Source organism: Ptychodera flava, chromosome 21, assembly GCF_041260155.1.
Source record: "Ptychodera flava strain L36383 chromosome 21, AS_Pfla_20210202, whole genome shotgun sequence".
NCBI lineage: Eukaryota > Metazoa > Hemichordata > Enteropneusta > Ptychoderidae > Ptychodera > Ptychodera flava.
This window is the reverse complement of record NC_091948.1, coordinates 19,360,371-19,384,943: the sequence shown is the minus strand read 5'-3', so window position 1 is coordinate 19,384,943 and position 24,573 is coordinate 19,360,371. Positions and strand designations below refer to the sequence as shown.

Genomic DNA, 24,573 nt, shown 5'->3' with positions numbered 1-24,573 from the left:
ATTACTGTTGGAGACAAGAAGAAGTCAATAAGGTTTCAATTTGTAAGAAAACAACTATACCCTGTTAGTGATTAAGTTTGTTCTGGGTAGTACACTACAAGCATGTGGTCCAAACAGACTAAGGAATTGTAAAACTGCAAATGCATAGAGGTAGTTGAATACTGCAATGACACAATATGCAATTACTTGTTTGTTAGGAGGGGTAAATGTTCTCCTCCCAATGTAGAAAATTTTGAATTTTACATATTAAAATGGGGTTATTTGGTGGCCATTTTGAGTTCTCATTAAAGGTTTACTATCACCAGTTCCAATTTTGCTGCAGTTACCATGAAAAGAGAAAATCTAACCAATCACAGATTTTAAGTGGGTGGCTGCTTTTTAAAAACAGCGCCCTCACCTGGGCATTTTGAATACCAAGGAATGACCCTTTGACCCTATATGGGCATATTTAGATTACAGGTGACTGTATACCTTTAACACTCAAAATATGTTAGACATAAAATGATTTCCCATCATTCACACCTTGTCAACAGAGACAAGTGTCAATATCTCATTTGGAAAAAAAATGTATTACCTATTTAATACAAAGAGAAATGTAAATTCATTTAAAGAAATCAAAATGTAGATGTTGCATATGTATATACCACAGAAGTGCTGATAATTTTTAATGTTTCAAAAGTTTATGTGATACATTGTTTTTGTTTCAGGATATGGTTATTCATTTTGGAATAACAGGTGTATTCTATAACATGCGTAATTGCGGGACAAAATAAATCATAAATTAAGGATATTATTAAGACATAGGTCTATTTTAAGGCAAATTCTTACCAACCCTTGTCATGTTACATTGCAAATGTTGTGCTTAAAGTTGTTGGAAATTGAAAAAGAATAGTTCTAGAAACATTATTGGGTCAAAATGTGAATTACCACTTTATGTACGACAAATACTTTTGTTGACAACTTAGTCCTGGTATCTAAGTCTGGCATGTAAAGAACAACAGTGGACACAGGATATCTGGTGCAGGCTATGTGGAAAAGCTGAATTGAGTATTCAAGATATTTTCAGGTGTAAGGATGAAAAACTGTAACAGAAGCGCAACAATTGAAGACTCCTACTTGAATTGTTTCAAATTGAAACACTGCCAGGGTACATGTAAAACAACAGCACAAGTGTGAGTTAAAATACTCATCAAATCAGGGCATTAATGAAATGAAATGTAAATTATTTAGATGCTATGAAAATGTTGTGACCAAAGGGTGTGCAAAACAATGAAAGATGTCAAAAATAGGTGCCCAAAGGGACACCAACATTAAATACATAATTAAAATGGTGTGCCCAAATGGCACGCCAAAAATTAAAGATGTGTATATTTAAAAGGTAGCAGTTTTTCTTTCAACACTCATCACTCATCACTCATATATAGTACCAATGCTTGTTTGTTGAAGATTTATAATATGTTTATGTTCCACTGACCTACATAGCTGACGTACTGTGTGCGAATGAAAATTAACCTTTCAACATACAGTACAGTATTGGTATATTGAATGAACACATCATTATTGCCAGTGAGGGCGCTATGTATGTCAAGGCAACCCAGGGTAGGTGTCTTGAATTCATTCTTATAAGACTGTGTGTATTTGAGTCTTGCATTGTTACTGTTTGTGTAGTTTAATTCTGGTCAAGACCTGAATTCAACTGTCAGCAATAACACTGAAAGTCACACATGCGCACACTGCATTGACAATCTATGTACTGGCTATTGCTACATGCTGTAGGATGAAGATCAAGAAACTGTACACGTAGAACAAAAATTTTGAATTCTTCAAATGTACAGTTACTGGAGCTGTTATTTAACTATGAAAGATGCAATTATTTGATATGTACCCTCACGTTATCAAACGAAAAATGACTAATTTGTAATAATGATACATTATCACAAGCAGTGGTCCTAAATAATGGAAACATGAATTTCAGTTTCATGAAGATATGTTTATTTTCCTTTTGGAAAATGTTTTCTACTCTGTACACAACCTGAAAAAATATTACATTAGAAAAATGTACTTGTGTGTCTTACATTATTGAGTAGTTTACTTATTTATTATGAAATTAAAGCTGAATAAGCACCTAATATGACCTGTGAAGGTATGTTTATTAATTACCACTGGGTAATTCTGTGCATGCTCCACGATGCCAAAAATCTTTCCTCTGATCTTAAAACATTACACAAATCTTCATTGAGCTGTTTAAACTAATGACAGTATTGAATATCGGTACTTTCAACTGACTGCAAACTTTGATGTGACACTTTAAAGATTTGTCAAACTGCTGGTTGTCTTGGGCTCCCTTGCAATTTTCCCAGTATTTTCGTTCTACAAATTAGATCATACAGCTGCTCAGTTTTTTTATCTTTTGAAGGAAAGGAAACAGCCTTTTTAATACAGACGTTTCTGTTCAAAACAAAACCAATTCCCCAAAGACAAAGCCCTGCACACTTTGGAATAAACTGGGACATACTGTGGAGAACTGCCACACATTATCCCATAAGCTGTGCTTTGCAAAGTTTTCACAAAAGAAGATTTTACCGTCTCTTAATGAAATACTTCCAGATTATAGACTGAACTTTGCCTGCTGGAAAGCTATTGTTACCTACTTGATGTTTGGTATTTTTCTTTAAACTTTTCACGTTTAAAAGTATGTATACTGCAACGCTCACTTAGTTTTTAACAGCGAAATATGTTTTGTAGAATAAGTTTCCCAAAAACTAACAGAATAATATGCTTCATAAGAAGCTCCATCAATCATAAATACATTTGAATTACATTATTTGAAAATGTTCAAGTTTGATGTCTCGTGATTGCTGTTATTAATTATAATAAAGTGCATGAACATTCCTTTTATATCATCACACTAAATGTTGACAGATTTGTTTATACCCCTGGTAACATTTGCCATGTAAGCACAATTACATTATCAATTCAATTTCAAATTTACAAAAGATTTACAGTTAAAAAAGTGCATTGTGACACTAGATAAAATGTTGAAGATTTTGATACATTCTGGTAAGCTGATACTCAAAGTAAGAATGATGAATAAAAAAACAAACCTATGCATGTCAACTTCATAACTATCTTTGTGTCTAAAAAGTTATAAAAAAGGTCATTCATATTCTACTATACTTGAAAAGTCCGTATGAAAACTTGCACCAAATAATACATCCCTGAAACTGGTAAGCTTATGTACACCTGAGAATAGAAAAATATCTTATTTACAGTTTTGAAAAGTTGCTCTGTACAGAAAGTTACATTTAAAAAAATGCAAATTGTCAACAACGTAAGATGTTAGCAGCTTTTATACTTTTGCTTACATGTGGAGGTCAAAGAACTGGAGTTGGGAGAAAAACTGTGAAAAGCATTGAATTGTTTTTTCAGAAACTTCACCATTTAGACGACTTTGCCCTAGACAGCAGACTTATTTGTTTGTGCTATGCTGCTTTAGCTGCCAAAGTTTAAGGATCGGTGAGGGCATTGAAAAATAGTTTTATAAAAATAGGCAAAGATTAAAAACAGATGTGCATTTGATATAGGTGTATAAAAAATACGCTAATATTTCAAACAGGTGTGCATTTGATGCTTATTGGATAGATGTTTCTCGACTTTAAAAAGAGAGCGCATATGAAAATAAAATACAAACTATTCAACAGAAAAGTATAGTGTTAAATACTGTGATGCAAATTGTGCTGCCCATGCCATAAATTGGCATTTCTAGCCGACCACACTTCGAAGTTTCTCATGATAATAGGTAAATTCCTAGAAGGTAAATTATCAAACCATAAGTCAGAGGCTGGACAGTGTGGACGTTAAAGTCTGATCATTTTGGTAGACTGACTGTTACAACTTAAAAAGTATATGAAGGCTGTCTACCTTTACACATCAAATGATTCACATCACTATGACTACAGATATTGGTAAATTGTTGACTAAATAATACAAAATTTATCTGGCTTGATGGTTGACGTTCGGAAGAGTATTCTCTCTCAGTCATGATGATCATTTATACACCGAATTATCTATTACAAAATATGCATATTTGGAGATCTCTAGTCTTTTTGCATTTTTCCAGCTTATTTGCAATTCACATGCCAAATAAAATGAAATATACAGACAAAAGCTGGTATGAATGACCGCATATTCTGGTTTAGTCAAACTTATTACTTCACTAACTTCGAAACAATAGACATTAAATGTTCTCTGGTGAGCCATGCATATGACATATGACTGGCTACACAATGCATAGTGTAGAGGACTCAGGAAGAGCCAACACAATGGCATAGTTTACAGTACTCCAAAGTTCACATGTGCTAGAGGAGAAAAATCAAATTACAGATATGAAACTTCACATGGAAAACAAAGTAGATCTCTTGTATAGCAAAGTAAGATATATAAAAACGGCAAATGACCATAGTATGAATTAGTGGTTACACATGTATGGTTTAGACTGCATTTTCTTTCACAATGACTTTGAATTTGTGAATCAAAGAGTCAGTACGTTGCTAATGTGCATTGTATGCTTTAGTTATTTATATATATTATAAATGTATGAATAATATTAATGGACAGATTTACACATTACCGTCACAAGAGCAGCAAGTTTGACATTTTGTTATTCACGGCAAATCATCCAATTTTACTTTCACTTTCTTTGAATTGCATGCTGCATAAGTGTTGACACCAAAGTATCATACTGCTTATCTCATTGCTCACATGTGATATTCACCGAGTGTTTACAAATTTCCACAATTCTATCAAGCTTGACATTGATTGCCACATCTTGGGAATTACATCTCCAAAATTATTTGGATATTCCAACTTCATAATGTTTCTTGTGCTAGCTTGAAAACCAGCAGATAAACATTTCTTGAATGCCAAACATGGCATAAACACCGTTTGAAAATAAAATCATGAGATAATGAAAGGTGCTGTCCGAATTTTTTGTAACTATTGTTTAGCACTGCGCCTAAAGAAATGAAACTAAAAAGATTGAATATTTTGCTTTGTGGCTTTCATGTGTCAAATTTCCAAAACTTAAAACCTTGTATATGAAAGCGTTTAAACCCTTAAGAGTCATTTATACTTTCCAAAGCTGATTTTCATTCATACTGTCAATACTGACTATTTCCTCATAAATACTGTATTACATTTCAAAAATTCAGTTAAAACATTTTGGAAAATGGCGAAAATGAACTTCATTTGTCAAGGAATAAAACCTTTAGCGAAATACTGCAAGAATCTTTTTTTTTAATTTGATTTCAAGCTATTTCTGTATTGTTGTGTTGTTTGAAGCTATAGTTGTATGCTTTTAACTTATTGTTTGTATGGTTGTTTTTTATTTTGTCGTATCGATAGCTTGGCAAAGTCTTTTTAAATAATGTGAATATTATTCATAATAATTAAAATGATTATAATAATGCATGTATGGTGTTAACTTCAAAAACTCTCACATTAAAATAATTTGTATTGAAGGTCTTCAACCAAGAATATGTTACTATGAATTTTGATGTGAAAATGGTAAATCAAATAATTTAAATAATCAAATAAATTAAATAATGTGAATATTAATCATAATAATTAAAATGATTATAATAATACATGTATGGTGTTAACTTCAAAAACTCTCACATTAAAATGATTTGTATTGAAGGTCTTCAACCAAGAACAGGTTACTATGAATTTTGATGTGAAAATGGTAAATCACAAATGAAGGGTTATTGGTATTATGCAATATTGTCTTTTACCCATCCGGTAACATGATCATGATGGAATAACAAAAGGTTGTTGAAATTTACATTTTCAACCATAACAGCCATTAACAGCTATTATTTGTACAATCTTAGTTTCAAAGTGGCATCCTATAAGTGTAAAAATCACACCTAAATTATTAACCAATGAATGCAATTTGATGAATGAACAAGAATGAACATACATGTGATGTACATGTAAGTCACAAAGCACACAGTGAAGTCATTTCAGTTAGAATGTTGAGACACACCTACCCTACTCATCCCGAGTATAAGCCCTTCAACTGATTTCAGAGGATTTTTGAAAATGCTGTACATTCATGTTTAAGCCCCAATCCTAGTTTAACTTTCATAGGGAAAGTTAGGAGAGTATAATGGGTCGTTAAAGTTGGTAAAATTACATTTCATATCAAAGGAAGCACTAAAAGATGTTAATACAATGGGACAATCCAATTTTCCACGTTCCATTACCTTTATGATTTAATGACTCTCCGTCCCCATGAACTAAATAAACACAGTTCTGTGTTGCTTATCTAGGGATTTATACTTGGACAAGTATGGTAATTAGGTATTTCCATTGGACATTGGCATGAGGTACATGTATGGTGATGAAACGTTTATTCAAAATTCTACTAATGCCCATATTATGAAATCTAATATGGCAATGAATCTGTAGCTTTTCATATGGAGCAATTAACTTAATACTTTGGCGCATAAAAATGTAGATGGAATTTACATCGACTGAGATCTCCTGTCTGCCACTTTGATGCAGGGTTTAGAACTGCGATGACAGAGTACGTTTGATCTTCTGTTTGCCACAATAGTCCTGTGCGATACCGTGAGGCACGTGAGCTGAGGGTGTACCTGTTTCAGAGGCAGCCTTGATGTGTTTTGGCTGGTCATCGAAGAACAGATGTGGATTGATCGTCTTCAGGAACGGCGCCTTGATGGCTCCGCTCAGGAAGAAAGTCTCGTCCATCTCCAATCCCCATGACCTGAGAGTCAGCAGGGCTCGCTTCCCGGCACTCGCCATGCTCCGTGCGGTCACCAAGTATGTTCTGATGGGATTGTCAGTCACTGATGAGGAGTACCTTGGGAATTTCTTCTGCATTCTGCCAAGTCTTTCCGCAAAGTTTTTCAGTGGGCCCTTTAAAATGTAAAAAAATTTCAAGAACATCAGTTTTGATGAAACTCTGAGCATCAGTGCTGTGAGAGAGTTAGTGTCGAACATCAATATGTATGTACATTATTCTCATAACTTCACATTTTGTCATTAAGGTCACCTTTTGTTCACGGTACCTGTTGAACAATGTGTGAAGAAAGCAATCAAAGAACGTGTAAAAGACCATCTCACTGGGCAACATCAAGTGTTTGGCTTCATTTCACTACATGGTATTGACAAGTACTGAATGTTTTGATCGGCCACCCACAGTGCAAACTTTAGACATTACTTCCTATGGCACAGGTGCAGATGAGAGGAGAGGCAACGACTAATCTAAAATGAATATGGAGGAGGACAGAGAAGGAGAAAGAAAACAAGCCCATCCCTACAACTCATTTTAGCCGCATTGGTGTGAGCAGTGTGATGTTCTATTTTGCAGAAACAAAATTGGGATCTATAAACTATTTGCTTATGATATCTGCCGATGAGATGAATACATGTATTGGCCTAGATAGATGAGCTGATTTTGAAATGGATTGACCCTTTTCCTGCCAAGTCGGTGAAAATCCGCTTGAAATTCGGTGTAGCCAGAATCTAAGCACTGGTGACCGTTATTCTACCAACCCGGTGGAAATTGGGCCCTTTTTGGGTACCCCCTTTCCTGCCAAGTCGACGGCACTACGTTTTGCTATCCCCTGTGCGTTTAGGGTCATCCGAGGAGAGGTTTTCTGACAAGGAACGCCTTTTCCCCTCGAAATGGGTTCGCAGGGAGTCGATAGACAGGGAAAGGTGCAGAAACCTGTCCGCCAGTCCCCCACACCCGAGGGGGGCTGGTTTTTTTTTACCGCTTTTTAGCGGACTTGGCAGGATAGCATGGTGACGTTTTCTGGCTGAGTTGGACGTACTTGGCTGCCTGGCACTATAGAGATTGCTGCCGAACTTGACCAACTCGGCAATGCTAATCTAGAAGGCTACCTCTTGCAAACGACTTGGCAGATGGTGCCGATGGTGCGAGACGAAAGTCACTTATTCAGTTGTGCGTGACTGAAAATGAGAACGTATTTTTGACGGGACGGCTTGACTTGTTCCTCCGATGGAACGGATATGAACGACTCGGAAATACCATTACAAACTGGTGTCCGACGTACTAAGCTGGGCTTCAGCTCTGCAAGTTCAAGCCAGGCAACGTCCTTCACCGCCTTGGCCGTGCCATTCAATGGACGTAGCTTTGGATTTTTTATTTATTCCATCGTCCGAAGTATTGGCTCTGGTTTGCAGGCAAACGTATCCTCTTGCCGACGCATTGGTAACTACGTACGCCGTTTGCGTACAGAGAATTCAAAAGGGGACATAAGGTCAAGCTACGGGGATACCGCCTGCACTTAGCAGGGACTGCTTTTGTTATGCAAACCAGCTAGCAGTACAATATGGCTGCCAGGCATGTGGACACGTCGATGGCTAGAACAATGGAAGCTATTGCGTTGCACCCGTGCATCGCAAAAGTGAACTGAAGATTTGGGTGTAGTGACTGATTATCACTGGTTAGCTGCAGCCCAAGCCATGTCGGTACAAACCCGTACCTGACTGAGGACCACTCGATTAAGTCAGTAATGAACGGTAACACTCGTAAACCAACTCCCAACTGAGCTGGCTAAACTACGTGGAGCTGTGCTTCAATGGCTCAGCCATGTCGTTAATACAACGGCAAAAACGTAGTTTTTGGTGCTACACTGCCAAGTCGTTGAAGGTACGTATTCAATTGACCCTACCCTGGGGAAACAGGACAGGTTTGCCGGTGCTGCTGCACCCTAGCACGACCCTCAGAGTCTCTGACTAACAGACGAGTGAGGTGATGTTTGTGCCTAGCGGACGTGCGTAATACTGAAGGAGTTTATTTCCGAAAAAATAAACATGAAACTGCAATAAAAATGACGCACTCCCAGGGGCAAACAAAGCCGGTGACCTCAATTTTTTTCTGCAGTAACCCTTGAGCTCCTTCCCCTGTCTACGGGCATGTAGAAATTATCAAAGTCTAACACGTATAAGTACGGCTAAAACTACCCTGAAAATGAGCGATTTCTGCCAAAATGCCTGGCAGGATAGCGTGCAGGAGAGCCAATCTTTTGCAGGCACATATTATTGGGCGGTTTTCTACTGACTTGGCAGGATAACGGACAAAGACGCTCGGCAGGAATTAAAGTATGCAATCATCATCTTACCTCTCCAATGGGCTCATTGGCTTTTGCCGTTTCATGAGCAAAGAAATCCAGTAGGCCCTGCTCTTTGACAATTCTTTCCGATTCGTCGGAAAACAAGACTGAATCTCCATCGAACGCAATTCTGAGTTGTTCTGTGGTCTCGTTGGTGACTTGCTTCTGTACAACTGCTGCAGCCATGCCTGCAATATTACAACAATACGTTTTTAAGAAACTTTAAGTGTAGTGTCTGGATGGCCTTCATATTGGTTATGTTTGTGTACGTGAACAAGAAAATTCCTCGTGGGGGGGGTGTGTCAACTTACCATGGTCTAAAGCTTTCTTGACTTGATCCACATCAGCACTAAGAAACAGACATGTATTCCATGCTTTCAAATATTCAATGGGATCAGAGCCGCCAGTCAATGATGCACGTTCAATCCTGAGGCCTGCAAAAGTTATATCATGATACCCATCAGTAGAAAGATAGTTTTTCCTATAGTTTGCAGGCTATATAAAAGTTGCAAATACATAGACGATAACAGTAACCAATCAAATATTCATAATCATTATCCCTTGATAACAAAGAGTTCACCACTTAGAAATTGACAAAGTGTTAAAAAACACAACTTCAAAAGTAACCAAAAACAGATTAATAAAACATTTGGATATAGACGCTTGACAAACACTGGGAACAATGTGCTTCATGAAAGTAATATATGTTTTCTTAGGGGGTCCTCCCATACTGAGTTAAAATAAGACTCCTAGGTTAATGTTGATTTGTAAAATTGTCCATCAATCTTGCCAAATTGTGGCAATCATCTTCATATCAATCAAATAATGTTTCCCATCACAAAAATGGAAAGACTGTCAATTCATAGATACTGCCACAAAAGTGACCAATACTAATATGGATTTAACATTTTCTGGTGAAAAAAAACAATTTCATTTGTAAATATGATCAGAAAAGTTACCATAGTGATTGATGGAGTTGATGATTCTGATGGATGTATCGCCATGGTTCTGCGTTACCAGGACAACATCAAATATTTCCTCCTCATCTGCATTCTTTTCTAGCAACTTGTCATTGACATTCTGGAGTGCCTGTCACAAAGAATACAAACAACGACTCTATTACAGTACTTGTGATACTGAGACTGACTGCACTGGCTATGCAGTGGAACTCATGCATAATGCAATTCCTTATTTCACAAAATGCAGCATCAAAGATGAAGATCCTAACTATCTCTATACACATTGGACTAACTGATGCTGTATTCAAACACGTAATGCTAATCACCTGGGTATACAAATTGCAAATGGTCACATGACCTGGTGGCCATATTGGATCATGTGCATACTTTCAGAACAGATCCTAGAGTATTAACAGAGTTAATTAAACATTTGGGATCTCAAATCAAAAGACAAAACTTACATGCAACCATATTACCTTGTCTTGGTTGATTCTATTAAGAGAAGCAACACTACAAGAGTACTGAGAATTGATGTTTTTATCAGCATCTCTATATTGATAGTTGCTCTGCAATACTGCATTGAGCACTCTAATAAATGTTACTAAGTTTCATGCATTTTGCAATCGCTCATCCTTGGCATCAAGCACTGAAATTTCCCATGTGGTGTGTATATATATATATATATATATATATATATATATATATATATATATATATATATAATATATATATATATATATATATATATTTGTTTCAAGCAATGCCATCTTTGTATATTCGAAACACTACACATTATCAATGCTGACAAATCTATGCATATATATATATATATATATATATATATATATATATATATACACACACACACACACACACACACACACACACACACACACATATATGTATATATATATGTGTGTCTGTGTCTGTGTGTGTCTGTGTTTGTGTTTGTAGCAATCTGTTTATTTTATGTTTATTTTTGGTAGTTACCTTTATGAAGGCAAATGCTGTTCCAGGTTTGCAAGGAATATTTTCCATTTTCTTCTGGAATTTGATGTACTCTTCCAAACCATGGGTTTCATAAACTTCATGTTCTTCATCCAAATCGAACAGTGCCCTTGAAGATACTGCAACAACCAAAGCCCTCTTGATATCCGCCTGCAAAGGAAAAAAACATAGAGTAAGTCAAACAAAACAGAAAGGCTTGGAGAAAGATATTTAAGATGCACTACACCCAAATAAATTAAAAATAGCAAAATGAACGAATGCGCAACCACATTGACCTCATGATGACCTTTATTGAATCGGAGGAATATTGACTGAAATTTGTAGATTGGCAGAGGCAAAATTCGAATTTAACACCTTATTTTACGGATCTGAACTTTAAATTATTAAATAATTCAATTTCAATGTTCTCGAACTGGTTTCGAAGCTGAGAGTGGGAGGAACCATACAGTAACACCGTAGAGTTGTCTACTTCAGCTCTCGGAGTTTTATGTAATTATTAAGGCGAACAGGGACGACTAAAACGCACATCTTTGAATTTTCGTTTCTTTGGAGTATTTAACACTGCATTTGGGGACTCTTCAAAAGTTCTTTTCCTCTCCCCACAGCCGTGGCCGTCGATACAAATTTCTGGAATTTGTAGGGTATCCTTTCGTGCAATATCCGCCATATTGAAAAAAGTATACGTATATGTACGTGTGCTTTCTCTTCTCCAATGCTCAGACTCAATTAATTAACAAGTAGACAGGCGCTCTTCCGACAACAAGCGAGTGGACAATAAGGACGCGATCAAACACTCGCACTTTAGGGCCAGTGTACCGTGATAGAGTGATTATTTTGTGACTGCTTGTTTTCTAAGCTGACCATATTTGTCATCGAGACAGAAATCCAAGTGTTCAACGCGTTGGAGAAAATATTTTGCCAACATTATCCCCAGCCCCAAATTTCCCAGGCGAGCCTTGCGAGTATGTCACGCCGAAGACCACACAGTGACGACGAAGAAGGTAAGATTGCAACCTTTTTTTCTGATAATTATGTGACTCAAAGTAATAGCAGTGACGAAGTGATAGAGTCGCTGATTATATTATACCTACAAATTTGGTGTAGACACTCGAATCCGATCTTGCCGAGCCTAGGCCGCCCGGTCTCGCGTCTCTTGACACACGTGTTGTGGGGATGCCTGATCAAAATGGAATATGTTGTTGTGTGAGGGCAGCATATACGATGTGATTTGAGTGCAATGGCTGCACATGATATGTTATACGAATGTGTGTGCGAGCGTCGGTGGGCTTCAATCACTGCTTTTTGAATTCTGTGCAATCATATTTTCGCTTCAGCTTCTGTATCTACACTTAATGTGCATTTCATTGTAATACTATGTTGTGTCCGTATGAAACATGATTTTCAGCAAGTGCTTTGAATTCCACCGAAACTGGCAAAAGTAACAGTGCTTACTCAGTGAAAGGTGGACCCATACAGCATCATAGTTCACCTTATATTTCGAAATTTGACACAATACAGTGCATACTATACCGTAGGACAAAATTGGCGATTTCAATTTCGAAATCATAAACTTTCACTCTTTGTCCAGTAATATAACATCAGCTCCAGCGTATTGCATATATATTTTACAACTGAGATTCATAATTCATATGAAGACTTTAGAGTAAGACAACTTGTAGTACTTAAAAACCTAGTGAGACCAGGATTCTCAGAAAGTAGATTAGTTAGATCATTTAAGAAGTTCTATGATAGACACACAGATGTGATATCAACATAATATAACACAGTCACCTTTTTCTCAAATTATGAGTAATTATAGCATTCTAGCTCACAGCGATAATTTGTTGGTTTTGCCCATTTACTCTAAATACGTAACTTAGGGTCAATCTTGACAAAAGTGATGATCTATTCCCATGCTTTCAAACAAGTTACTTTTACCATGGAGGTAGCACCTCCATGCTTTTACAAACAATTTGTTGGTTTTGCCCTAAAATGAAATTTTTAACCAAAAGCTACATATGGACTCAATGATCCTGTTTCTTTGATGCCACTCATCATGTGGAATGAACACGTATCAAGATAGGGAACCGTGTCTTCCTGTGCCATGCCCTTCATTCAAGTTCATGCACTTGCCACTTTCTTGCTCACGGGTGACCAAATCTGGTGCCATAGCATCCAGCAAGAGTGCAGTATTACTCAAACCAATGGACTGCAACTCTTCTTGTCTGGTGCAACTGTAACGATGAATGCAAAATCACCTCTTCACCAATGTGCTGTGATACTGTTACAGCACTTAACTGTTAATTTTCTACTCCCTGTTAACCATCATCTCTCAAAAAGCCTAGTTAGTTCATATGGTGGTGATTTGTAAAGTAAATTGCAATGTATGGATGTTCATGACCTTCAGCTTTGTGGCATAGAATGACAGTTTGAGATGCTGTGAGGTGGAAAGGTAGTTAGCAAACAAACAAACGAACACCAGCACCATAGATGAGTTGTCCAATTTCATACAACAAATGCTACAAAAACTTCAGCACAGCAATAAATTCTACACATGATATAACTTTGTAAAAGAATAGTAGAAAGGCATAGAACATGCATGGGCAGTGCCTTCAAATGGATACCAAAATCCATTGATCCAACATTACATCGCTTTTATTGCAGAAACATCAGAATTAGACTTTTTTTAATTGCTTTCACCATTCAAGTGTTCGAGAAGGTAGTTCCACCGTTAACAGTATCCCCCCTGTGCGTTCGAAGTAAAATAAGAGATATGATAGAAACTAAATCTTTGATACATGTATTTTCCTCATATAAAGTTGCAAATGATCAAAATTTGTCCAAGTGCAAGATTGTGTAATGATTTTCATTGGATAATTGTAAAATATATGTTTGCCTTTATCACAGACCAATTGACATACTGTTCAAATTTTTTGTTGTTTTTGGTTTCCAGGAGGACGTACTCATAAGAGACGTCGCACAACATCTGATCACAATGAGATTGAAGATCGGCTTGAATCCCTTATCACACGAGTTGGAGAAAAGGTACGAAGCAAATACTCATGTACTTTACATGGTATTGTTACTTCATATCACCCAGTGTCGATACAATCCATTGTCTGCCCAGGTAAAGTTTAACCAGCTCACCCCAGTGCCATGTGAACAGGTCCTCAATCACAATTGATTAACATTGGATTCAGACCAAACCATGGTGTTGAAAGGGTTGAACCTTAAAGGCAGGGGGAGCCTATAAATACCCCCTATCTCCCTGGGCATTCATAATCCAACATGAGTGGCACATGATAGCAGCGTCAACGAATGCTCCCGAAAATCTGGAGCTTTCAACAACCATGGTGTAAATTAAAGCATTGTTCCAACATATTACGCTTTGTGAATACTTGTGGCATCACCTTGTTGGCGAAATTCTCTCATTTTTTTCCATTTTAAGTTGATTTTTGATGCCAAAACTGCTTCGATGCTGTGTTCGAAGCGTCCAACAAACAATATATGAAAGCATTCAAACAGCTGCCAATCACGAAGGGACGCGCAAAGGTGAAAACGATCAAACATTTGTTGTGTACATCCGATCGATTACGATGTCAACAATGAATAAACGATTCTTACAACTGAGCAAAATACTTGACCAACGGTTACTGAACACGAGTCTCAGATGAGTTCAGACACAAACGGACTATTTCATGGTTTCAAACAGATTGCCTCTCCCTGTTTGTTTGTTGATCTGTGTACCTCTGGGCCTATGAATGGGTGATGTGTATGTTGACCTGCAGTACGATATTTTTGGAAGTATGTTGTCGCCTAGCCCTGCGTACGATGCCGTGTGTTCCCGGCGTTATACGGCCTGCCACCACAGCTCTGCTGATTGCCATAAAACAAAACCGGCAACATGCGGATCCAATTCGGACGGAACACGAAAAACTACTTTTCGAACTGTTTTCGGCCGAAATCAACTCGATTCCGATCTATGCAGCCAACCCAAATCACTCAACCGCTCACAGACTGCGGAAAAATGCACTCTTGACGTCCAAAACCTTGTTTGCTGGCGATGCACGGTCAATGGCCCATGCAGTGGACGGCCATTGGATACGTTCACGCCACGATTATACAGGTGCCCATGAGCTGCATTATTTTCTGTCGGGTCGGGGCGATGAAACTAAATCGCGATTGCTTCATCTCTGTCAGATTTGACCAAAAAGAGACTTTGACATAGATTATAGCATCAAATGTTGACCGTTCAGACTGAAACATGATAAAGGTTTGAAGATCGCCATGATGTCGTTCTTCTCTATACGTTTTTCTGAGCTTGTTTTGTACTAAATTGCTCTAACATTATCTGATGTGTTTTTGAAATCTTAATCAACTTTTCTTTCCCAACCAGGACACAACATTCCCTTTTTGCTTTCATAGTAACTTAGGATTCATTTAATTCGCAGATTAATAGACTCTTATGTTCTTCCTCGATTGTCTGTGACTGATTTTGCTATCCCGATACCGATATATCGTTCGCACTCAGGTGTCTTGAAACTTACGTCATTCACTGAAATAGTTTTCGGACAAACTCAAGAAATTCGACAACTACTAACGAATGTTCGGCAAAATTTACAGAGACTAGCAATGATAATTATGGTCACTTTACCGCCTTTAGCTAAGCGGACTCGCTTGGTGGAAGCAGTGTATAACGTTCTGAGTTCCCATTTTTACCCTACCGTGTGAGTGTAGTATTCAAACGAGTGAGATCATAATCTTACGCTGTTCCGAGTGGCCAGGAGATTTTTTATAATATACAATAAATTGACCTTATCAAAATTACTCTGTTTTACAATGCTTGGATATTGATATTTTTCTATACGTTTTTACTTTTGATTTGAAGTCTTTTGATTCTCCTTTGGCGTCAGCACATGTACGGTTACAACCGTCATGTGATGATCGGAGTGCTTGTAAAGTTGTCGGCAAGTTGTCGGGAAGTTGTATTTAGAGGCTGCAGTTCGGGATTTTTCAAGATGAACAACACATCATACATTTCCTACATCTTTGAAACGGGGATTACGGTAATCTTTCATGTGATGAACACTTTATGAACGTCTTTGCAATGTGTTCCCACGATGAGTGTGAACTGATTCTTTGTTTGTAAAAATCGTCAGAAATGGTCCAGTGACCGTGTTAAAATAGACACAGATGTAAAACCATTGCGAGGAAAATAGTAAGAAATTCACGTTGCAATATTTGATGTTGTATTTCTCAGCAGGAATAATCATTTTTTACACGTTGTGTATAAGAACAGCAAGCAGGTGTTCGACGGTCAATTGCTTCTATCATAATGATCTTGATCGCAGCTATTTGGCGAGAAGACATCGGGTATAATCTCGCAAAATTATTGATATCATGTCTTTATATAGAAAATTTTCGATCGGAGGCAGCTCAAATCAACAGCCATGGTATATTGGGAATAGTGTTCTCAATGGACACCGAACTACCTGCTTTCAACAGTACGTTATGTACCATCGGCGGTAACACATTGGTCGTAATCTTGTCTAATTCTGCCCCGCCTTTTGTACCGTCCAGAAATTTCAAAACTAGATTTTTTTACCCTGACATATAATACAGCGACCTTGCACACTAATGATCATTCCACTGTTTCTGTTGGGATTTGTTGGTTTTTTAATTTGTTCCGTGGCCCCGGTAAGATTTTTTTCAATACGATACACAGTTTGAATTTTTTTCAAGGTAAATTTAGTATATTCCCAGTTTGCGGGGTAAAGTTGTCTGGAGTGAAAGTTTGAGTTGACGCTGATAGAGTAGACGTCGAGCCCGGCACAGTTGACTGAGATCCGGTCGGTTTGGGGTCGTTTAGTCCAGAAACATGCAGAGTTCTGTATGATCACCGTTCGGCATTTGGGTGAATTTTTTTGGTCAAAGTAATTCAGTAACAATATCACTGTCATACGCGTATACGGACGGTTTTCGATTAAAAACGGTAAAAATATCCAGTGCTCGTAAATGCGTGCAAAATTTATTCAGTGACTGTTCACGCAGCAGTCGTAAATACGACTAGGATTTACCACCACGTAACAACTGTAAACACCGCATCAACAGTCCATACGAACATTTTGTGCTGAATCGAGGGAGATAACAATTGCGGTAGGAAAGGTCAGTCCGCCATCTGTCAAAGTTGTTGATCGGAAAATCTTCACTGTTCACAAACTACATGAGTGGCTGTTATAGTTGTACACGTAGTTCCATAGGCTTTCCACTGTCCCTTGTTACGAGCTATGTTCAAAGTGCGTCAAGCTACGAATATTTTCATGTATGGAGTTACAGACATCGGTGAAGTACCGGCTACATTTTGTTCAAAACCCCTGTCTGTTTGATCCTCGTGTTGTTTTTTGTGTCCCTAACGTCGACTGGCTCTATGTGCGTACAAACATAGCAGTTGGGATTAAGATTTCCTGGATAAATAGATACACTCATCGTTTACTCCGCCTCTGACGCAAAGATACACACTGTTTTACATGTGCCACTCCTAGGCCCTGGATCGATTTCCATACCTTTAAGAGGGAGGATGTGGGGTGAAAGCATGGCTTCAGAAATAACAATTATATATCTGTATACAATGTACATTTTTAGGTAACGGGCAAAATCTTTTGATTAAAAATAATAGATCTACTGTCTTAGAATTATTCTGTGGAAATTGTCAAGTCTAAGTTGTGACCTGTCCCGTGAATTGCCACGTACACAAATACAGGCTATTTTTTATTTCATGTGAGTGTATCTCATTTTCCTTTTTCTAGAGCACCTCATCCCTAGAAACCAATTTAGAAGGTCTTGCCAGTGTACTGGAAGCAGATTTGCCATCATATAAACCCAAAATTGCAAAGATTCTGGTCTTTTGGTAAGTCATTGATATATCTTTATTGATATGTTTATTAAAATAATAATTGTTGAAGAATATAATGAATGACAGAATTTGCATAACTTCATCTGCTTGCAACTAATGATTGTTAGCAAGCAGGAGTCATTGGTACTTCTTGAGAATGTGGTGATTGCATAGTACTGATGATATCCCATGATTCATTATGATTTGGAGCATCAGAAAATCCTCAGGGAGGTCTCCCATATGTAGACAATTCATTTTTAAATCTGAAAACATACTTTTAGGCACATCATTCTTCTCAATGCCCATTTTAAATGATTTGGCACAAATCAAACAGAAATGTGGGTAATTTATTGTACTGAGGGCTGTTGGTTCATTTCTAATATCTCCTCCAGCCTAGTCAACATTGCATGATATTTTCTATCGTTCCAGTGCCATCAGTTTGCCAGAGAAGATATCAGTCTACAGTACTTTGGTGGGCCTGCTCAATGCACGCAACTACAACTTTGGAGGGGAGGTAACAGATCCTTATTCTCTACTGTTTATATTGCTGTATTTCCTTCTGGGCCAAGACTTTGTGTGAGATAAGGGCCAAGCTGTAACTTTTTGTTCTTAGTATCAACTGCAGTTTCTTGTTCTTTTCCCCGAAACATGTTGAGATACACTGTGTTGAGCCCATCAACTCAGCCTGTATGTGTGCAGACTGCATTGATATCATTTACAAGTGAATTCTGGTCCGGACCAGATGCAAATGTAAACAAAAACAGAGCATTTCAGACATATATATGCATGTAAGAAATTTTGTAAATCTTTCAATAATTCACTGTATTTTCTTCTTTATCATCTTGTAGTTTGTTGAAAATGTCTTCAGAAATCTGAGAGAGTTCCTCAAAACAGGCAGCTTTGAGAAAGCTCGGGTGTTGGTCAGATTTTTGACAGATTTGGTGAATTGCCATGTCATCGACCTTTCATCCATGCTTGCCATGTACGAAGCATTTGTTGCCGTGACAATAGAGGATGAAATCCCTCAAGTCCGAAGTGACTGGTACGTCTATGCTGTCCTGTCATCAATTCCCTGGGTAAGTTGTCTTCTCCAACAAACCTGTCACGGTATCGCTGCGTACAATGATGACCATTATAATAGTAGAGTTCCATTGTATTGATATTGGTGAACAGTCAACTTTATTTTCTGATTTGACCAGTAAATCAAAGAATGATTCAACTAGGATTTTGCCCTCAAAGTGTTATTTCCCAGTTGAGTGGTGATGAGAATTTTATGATGCAATGCTTTCAAGCTCTGCACATTGTAAATGCTTATGTCTTCATCCACAGAAATAACTCTTTCACCGCCAAATTTTTCACTGCCTAATCGTTTTCTCAGGCAAAGCTTTGATCTATGTATGGGGAAATGGGTAAACCAATAAAAGAGTTTGCTTGAATTGTCTGAAGTCCACAGAACCCCAGTACTTCAATCTTGGTACAGGACAAACCACTGTAACTTATGCAATAAAATCATGCATTTTATGACATGATCCAATATGGCTGCAATTCAGCAATTCAAATTTTTTCCAAGCCAAGAGCTGTATTTTACTTTTGACATTCTGTGAGCAATTTTCTTTGAAAGTTTACTCTTGGACAATGAATGGACCAATCAGATGTCACAACTTTCATGATATAAATGTAAGATGTCCAAAATGAGAACTTGTAAAATTTTTGTTTGCAGATTGGAAAAGAGCTGCATGACAAGAAAGAGATGGAGCTTGAAAAGTTGCTGTCAAATATTGAAAAGTACATAAGGTGAGAAATAAGACGTCATGCAGTCCAGATTACATGCTGTTCATTTGTAGCAGTTTCTCAAGTGTTACCTTGAAAATTTCAAAAAATTCTTGTTATTTGTCAAACTGTAATGTCCCTAAATTAAAACTACTTTTTGTCATCATTCAAACTTGTGTAGATATTCATAAATCCTAAAGATGGCATGAAAACATTACCATGTGCCAGCTGCTGTATTTAAACCCATTTTATTTGCAATGTGTAGTTGAATTTATGTTAAGTTGGGAATGAGAGAACTTTAAGCCAAGTTGAAAACATCAACTTTAAATTATATGGATTAAATTGTAAACTGTCGTTATGAGCGTTCATGATACAGCATTATACTGTGATAGTATCATCCTATTTCTAACGCTTGGAATGTCAGTAATTAAATTACAACTCATTTTCATCACAGTAAACGCAAGAAACGATACATGCCATTCCTGAAAGTGTGGACATCAGATGTTCCAAATCCACAAGAGGAGGTAATTCAATGTATTGTCAATTCATTTTTACTCTCAGTAACATTAGCCAAGCCAATATTCCCAGGTTATCACCTGATATTACCTGTTCCTGTGTCATATCAGCCTTAATGTCATTTATGCTGTGTCAAACACAAGTGCTGATATGACAGTGTAACAGATGATACTTAGCAATGACTGAGTCACATCAAAAACCCATGCCAAGAATTTGATAAACAAGAGAATCAGTCTTGAATTTCAGGGTTCTGTATTTATTGAGTCATGCATGTAAATATTTATGTAAACGATAGAGAGACAGGCTTTTGTATACAATCAATGTGTATATGATAATATGCAATAATAGAGTTCTTTATTAGAGTATGCGTGTTGTTGTGGATAAGTTTATCTAATTCAATTTAATCAATTCGTCCAAATTTGTGATGTTACCTGTTTTACTGCATGCTTTAATGCTCTCTTGAAAAGTCCATGCTGTTGAAAAAGCTTTTGGACGACAAAGTCACTACAAATTCTATATTGTGTACCAAGACAATACCAACATAAACATGAAATTGCCGGAGAATTCCAATCATTTTTGACAAGTGTGAAAATCAGATAATAATGTTCCATTTTAGCCTTACTTGCATTGTTTGTGTTTGCAGTATCTAGACTGTTTATGGCACCAGATTGAGAAGCTCAAGAAGGAGAAGTGGGTGGAAGAGGACAATTCTGAGACCATACCTGGCATTTGACAGCATCCTGTGTGAGGCTCTCCAGCATACACTTCCACCAATCAACCCACCAGCACATTCCGAGGACATGAGTTACCCACTACCCCGAGTCATCTTCCGACTCTTTGATTACACAGACACTCCAGAGGTAAAGTGTGACCACCTATACTCTACACACAGGGGCTGTACCTGGTGATGTATTTCTTTAGCAAGTGCTGGACTGGCGTAGAATCGTATTTACACCTTTCTGCAAATTCCAAGTTGATGTAAACATAAATATACTAGCATTATGGTTTCACAAATAATACCTGGTAAATACAAACAATAAAAATCAAAATAATACGAAATACACAAATACCAAGAGTGGCCAGAGTAAAAGGGGACATTTTTATGTGAAGACTGATGTATCAGTCACAAAGAAATATCTTCATCCTTTTATTAGAACCATCATAAATGATGTTTTTCACTTTTTTCTGGTCATGCAGAAGCAGAATACATGTATATTCACAATGAAGCTTCAGCTAGAATAAATGAAAAACAAAGGGCTTTATGTATGTGACTATAAAAACGAAAGAATCCACAAGGTGCATGTTTTGAACGGTTTTCACACTCACAACTTTCTACTGAATTTTACCATTTAATATGATCAGCAGTGGGTGACATTTTATATTTTACTTCCTGTGTAGAAAAAGTGAAATACTGCCCTCACTCATTGAAGTAGAGCCATTAGAGGAGTTTTGGGATCAATTGACAGGGATGTAGGAGACGTGATGTGTTTTCATCTCAATATGGATATATGACCCAGTATTATAAAAGCCCTAGTATTATTGACTTTCCTCGTAAACTACAGACTTATGATAGATATGTTGTTTAGTTTGCTTTGTGCATAATGATTAAATTTCAGTGAATCGGATGTTCCATGGATGTGTTCAAAGACAGAATACTCTGTAACATTTTAAGATGTCTGAACTTGTTGTTTCAGAACAAATGAACAGCTTACTACAGTTGTTTGTGTGAAAAAATCTTTCATTAAACTACATGATTTAGATATTAACAAACATAATCTCAACCATATGTGAAGCATAACAATTTTGCTAAATTGCATTCCACTGTATGACATTCGGAAAATATGGCCTTTGTATCAAGTTTATAATGTCAAGTTCAAGTTTTTGTAGTGTGGACTATCCTTGCTTAAAATGTCAGTTCACATGTGGCCAACCACTTGATTGATTTCTGTCTACCGTAATATCTGAACAGCTTAGAACAGCATTGGAGTTTGTTTTGCATGTTGTGCAGTCTTGTACTTACATTGAAAATGACTAGCTAGTGTCCCATAATCTGGCATTATTTGATGGCAAAAAAATCTGTATTTTGTCCAATACAAATATTCGTAATTATTAAACATGTATCAAAGGGTTATTAAGGTAATGGGCAACTCGAAAGTGAATATTAAACTTGCTTCCAAGGAAACTGTCAACCACATGAACTTGTATTATCTTTCAAAAATCATGGGTTACTGTGCAAATGTTGGTACCAGAGACACAGATAACCCAAAATTTTCCAATATTTGAAATGCGAAATGGTTGCCATCCCTGGGTTAACTCTGAGGGGAAAAGTAAAATGTTCAATTTTCACAAAAATAAGACCAGTGAAACTTTATTTACTCCAGGAGCTGCACAATGAGCCAACACAAGTGGTAGATCAGACAGGCATTGCAAAATGTTTGAAAATTTTTTCCTAATGCGCATTCTACCTGAATGAATAAAAAGGATAAAAAAAAATCATCCACTTTGGTCTGACTTACAGGGACCAGTATTACCAGGGCATCATTCCATTGACCGCTTTCTCATCGAAGAGACTCTGTCACAGATCATCCATACTCATCACAAAGAGCGGAAAGAATGGTAAGTTGCTGAAACAGTCGGTTAGTCTCTTTGACACTTTTTTAGGTCCATGAAAATGCACCATCAGTGTGTTTGAGTCATCAAGTTCAAAGTTCATGGCCAGTTCAAAGTGCATATGAGTGTATAACTGAATTTGAGAAAAGGCCTGTTGTTATGCTAAACAAGAGATTGCTGTATGTCCAAGCATTGTTTTTTCACTTGTTTATTTTGATCTTGAAATAGTCTGCTGGTTGAGAAAGATTTTTTGTCACTATTGAATTGGTAGAGGTCACAGTTCCTCCACCCATCATGAAGAGATTCCACCGCACATCGGGCAAGGTGGTACCAGGCACCCACTTCAGGTCCATGACAGTACCCCCCCCCCCCCCCCCCCCCCCCCCCCCCCCCCCCCCCCCCCCCCCCCCCCCCCCCCCCCCCCCAATTATGCACTATGAGAATCAGAAATTGACTGGCTTGTCTGTAGAACACAAACCTTTGTTTTTCTGAAATTGCGAAGAAGAAAACAAAATACCCAATGTTTGAAGAGTGTTTTCTAAAGGGAGAATCAGCTTTAATAGAATTTTATTTTGTGAGAAGTAACCCATGTTTTCCATGTATTATGCGTAATCTGTTTTGGCTTGTGGATGTATAAAGAAGTACAGTGACCACTGTTTTTTGCAATCCCTCTGCGCAAATCTCAACCAATATTGTCTTTTCCCCCCAGTGCAGCTCAGCTGGTAAGTTACCACGGCAAGAACAAGGTACCGCTCAACTACATGATCATCGAAGTGATGTTTGGACAGATGTTGAATCTTCCCCAGCCACCGTACCTGGAGATATTCTATGCCTCTTTGCTGATTGAACTCTGTAAGCTCCAGCCATCATCACTTCCTCAAGTTGTATCCTTTGAAAGCCTCCAGTATTACTGAAGGAGTTGCCAATGTCAGTTAATGAATCATTGAGTAGTGTGAAGTGCCACATCTCCACAGTTGAAATCAACCATGTGATAGCTTGTTCTTCAGATATAAAATATTAGATTTGTTACAATATCTTTATCCTGCTGCCATAATGAGTTTTATATTTTTGTTGTGACGATAGCAGGGGATTGCCAAGTGTGCAAGACTAGTATTGAATAACCATCTGGAAAGAGGTGTTTAAGTCAAAAGTCATAAAATGCGTCATACAGGTATCAAACTCTGTAGTATTTGCATGTACTACATGTCGACGGAGTTGCAGAGGTTACAAGCAAAGGATCATGGAGAATGAAAAGAGAGAAATAATTTGTTAAACATTTCAAATGTTGCCCCTCTGTTCACCAGTTTAAACATCTGTGGCCATCAAAATAACAATAATACGCACATCTTTTTAGACAAACATGAAAGAGAAATCCACATCACAACCCAAGATTTTTTTAATCAGAATCCGAAATTTTTTTTGATAATACAACAAAGTGAAAATAGAAAGCAAAACAATTTAAATCTAAAGAAATATTTTTTCTGAAAGAAAAAATGCTGATGTGAAGTCGCTAAGTCAGTACACGATTTAATTGTGAAAGGTTTGTTATCACAGCTTAAAGTATAGAAAGACAACTAGGAACTGGAAATCTTTCCATGTGTTAGGTTAAATGTTTTACAGGTTGACATTTCCATGTGAATTTGTATTCACT

At 37.3% G+C, this 24,573-nt stretch overlaps 2 protein-coding genes across 4 annotated transcripts in view; one reads left to right on the top strand and one right to left on the bottom strand.

Annotated features, from left to right (window-relative positions):
• Positions 1 to 1,947: 1,947 nt before the first annotated feature.
• On the bottom strand, positions 1,948 to 12,339 carry LOC139121639 (cytosolic 5'-nucleotidase 1A-like). Of its 3 annotated transcripts, none has more exons than XM_070686703.1 (6): positions 12,226 to 12,339; positions 11,117 to 11,284; positions 10,127 to 10,256; positions 9,479 to 9,601; positions 9,177 to 9,355; positions 1,948 to 6,942 (listed from the first exon to the last, which is right to left on the bottom strand). In XM_070686703.1, the coding sequence occupies exons 2-6, from the start codon at positions 11,162 to 11,164 to the stop codon at positions 6,571 to 6,573; spliced, it is 852 nt and encodes a 283-aa protein (XP_070542804.1). In that variant the 5' UTR covers positions 11,165 to 11,284; positions 12,226 to 12,339; the 3' UTR covers positions 1,948 to 6,570. The 3 variants fall into 3 exon arrangements, with proteins under 3 accessions (XP_070542804.1, XP_070542805.1, XP_070542803.1); XM_070686704.1 differs by having other exon boundaries at positions 12,222 to 12,309; XM_070686702.1 differs by lacking the exon at positions 12,226 to 12,339 and adding an exon at positions 11,661 to 11,826.
• The window catches only part of LOC139121638 (nuclear cap-binding protein subunit 1-A-like), a 60,730-nt gene continuing 48,066 nt past the window's right edge, over positions 11,910 to 24,573 (top strand). The window contains 11 exon segments of the mRNA XM_070686701.1: positions 11,910 to 12,135; positions 14,088 to 14,179; positions 17,941 to 18,041; positions 18,456 to 18,540; positions 18,875 to 19,102; positions 19,747 to 19,820; positions 20,251 to 20,320; positions 20,956 to 21,012; positions 21,014 to 21,172; positions 22,831 to 22,928; positions 23,632 to 23,806. Coding sequence (XP_070542802.1) covers positions 12,099 to 12,135; positions 14,088 to 14,179; positions 17,941 to 18,041; positions 18,456 to 18,540; positions 18,875 to 19,102; positions 19,747 to 19,820; positions 20,251 to 20,320; positions 20,956 to 21,012; positions 21,014 to 21,172; positions 22,831 to 22,928; positions 23,632 to 23,806 — 1,176 coding nt within the window. The 5' untranslated portion in view covers positions 11,910 to 12,098.

Bases quoted from the DNA above. Each gene is read 5' to 3' on its own strand.
- LOC139121639 (XM_070686702.1), bottom strand. From the start codon at position 11,801: ATGGCGGATATTGCACGAAAGGATACCCTACAAATTCCAGAAATTTGT. The intron at 11,285-11,660 runs GTGCGTTTTAGT...TTTCCTTTGCAG, and splicing joins AGAAACGAAAATTCAAAGAT to GCGGATATCAAGAGGGCTTT. The intron at 9,356-9,478 runs GTAAGTTGACAC...GTAATATTGCAG, and splicing joins CAAGAAAGCTTTAGACCATG to GCATGGCTGCAGCAGTTGTA.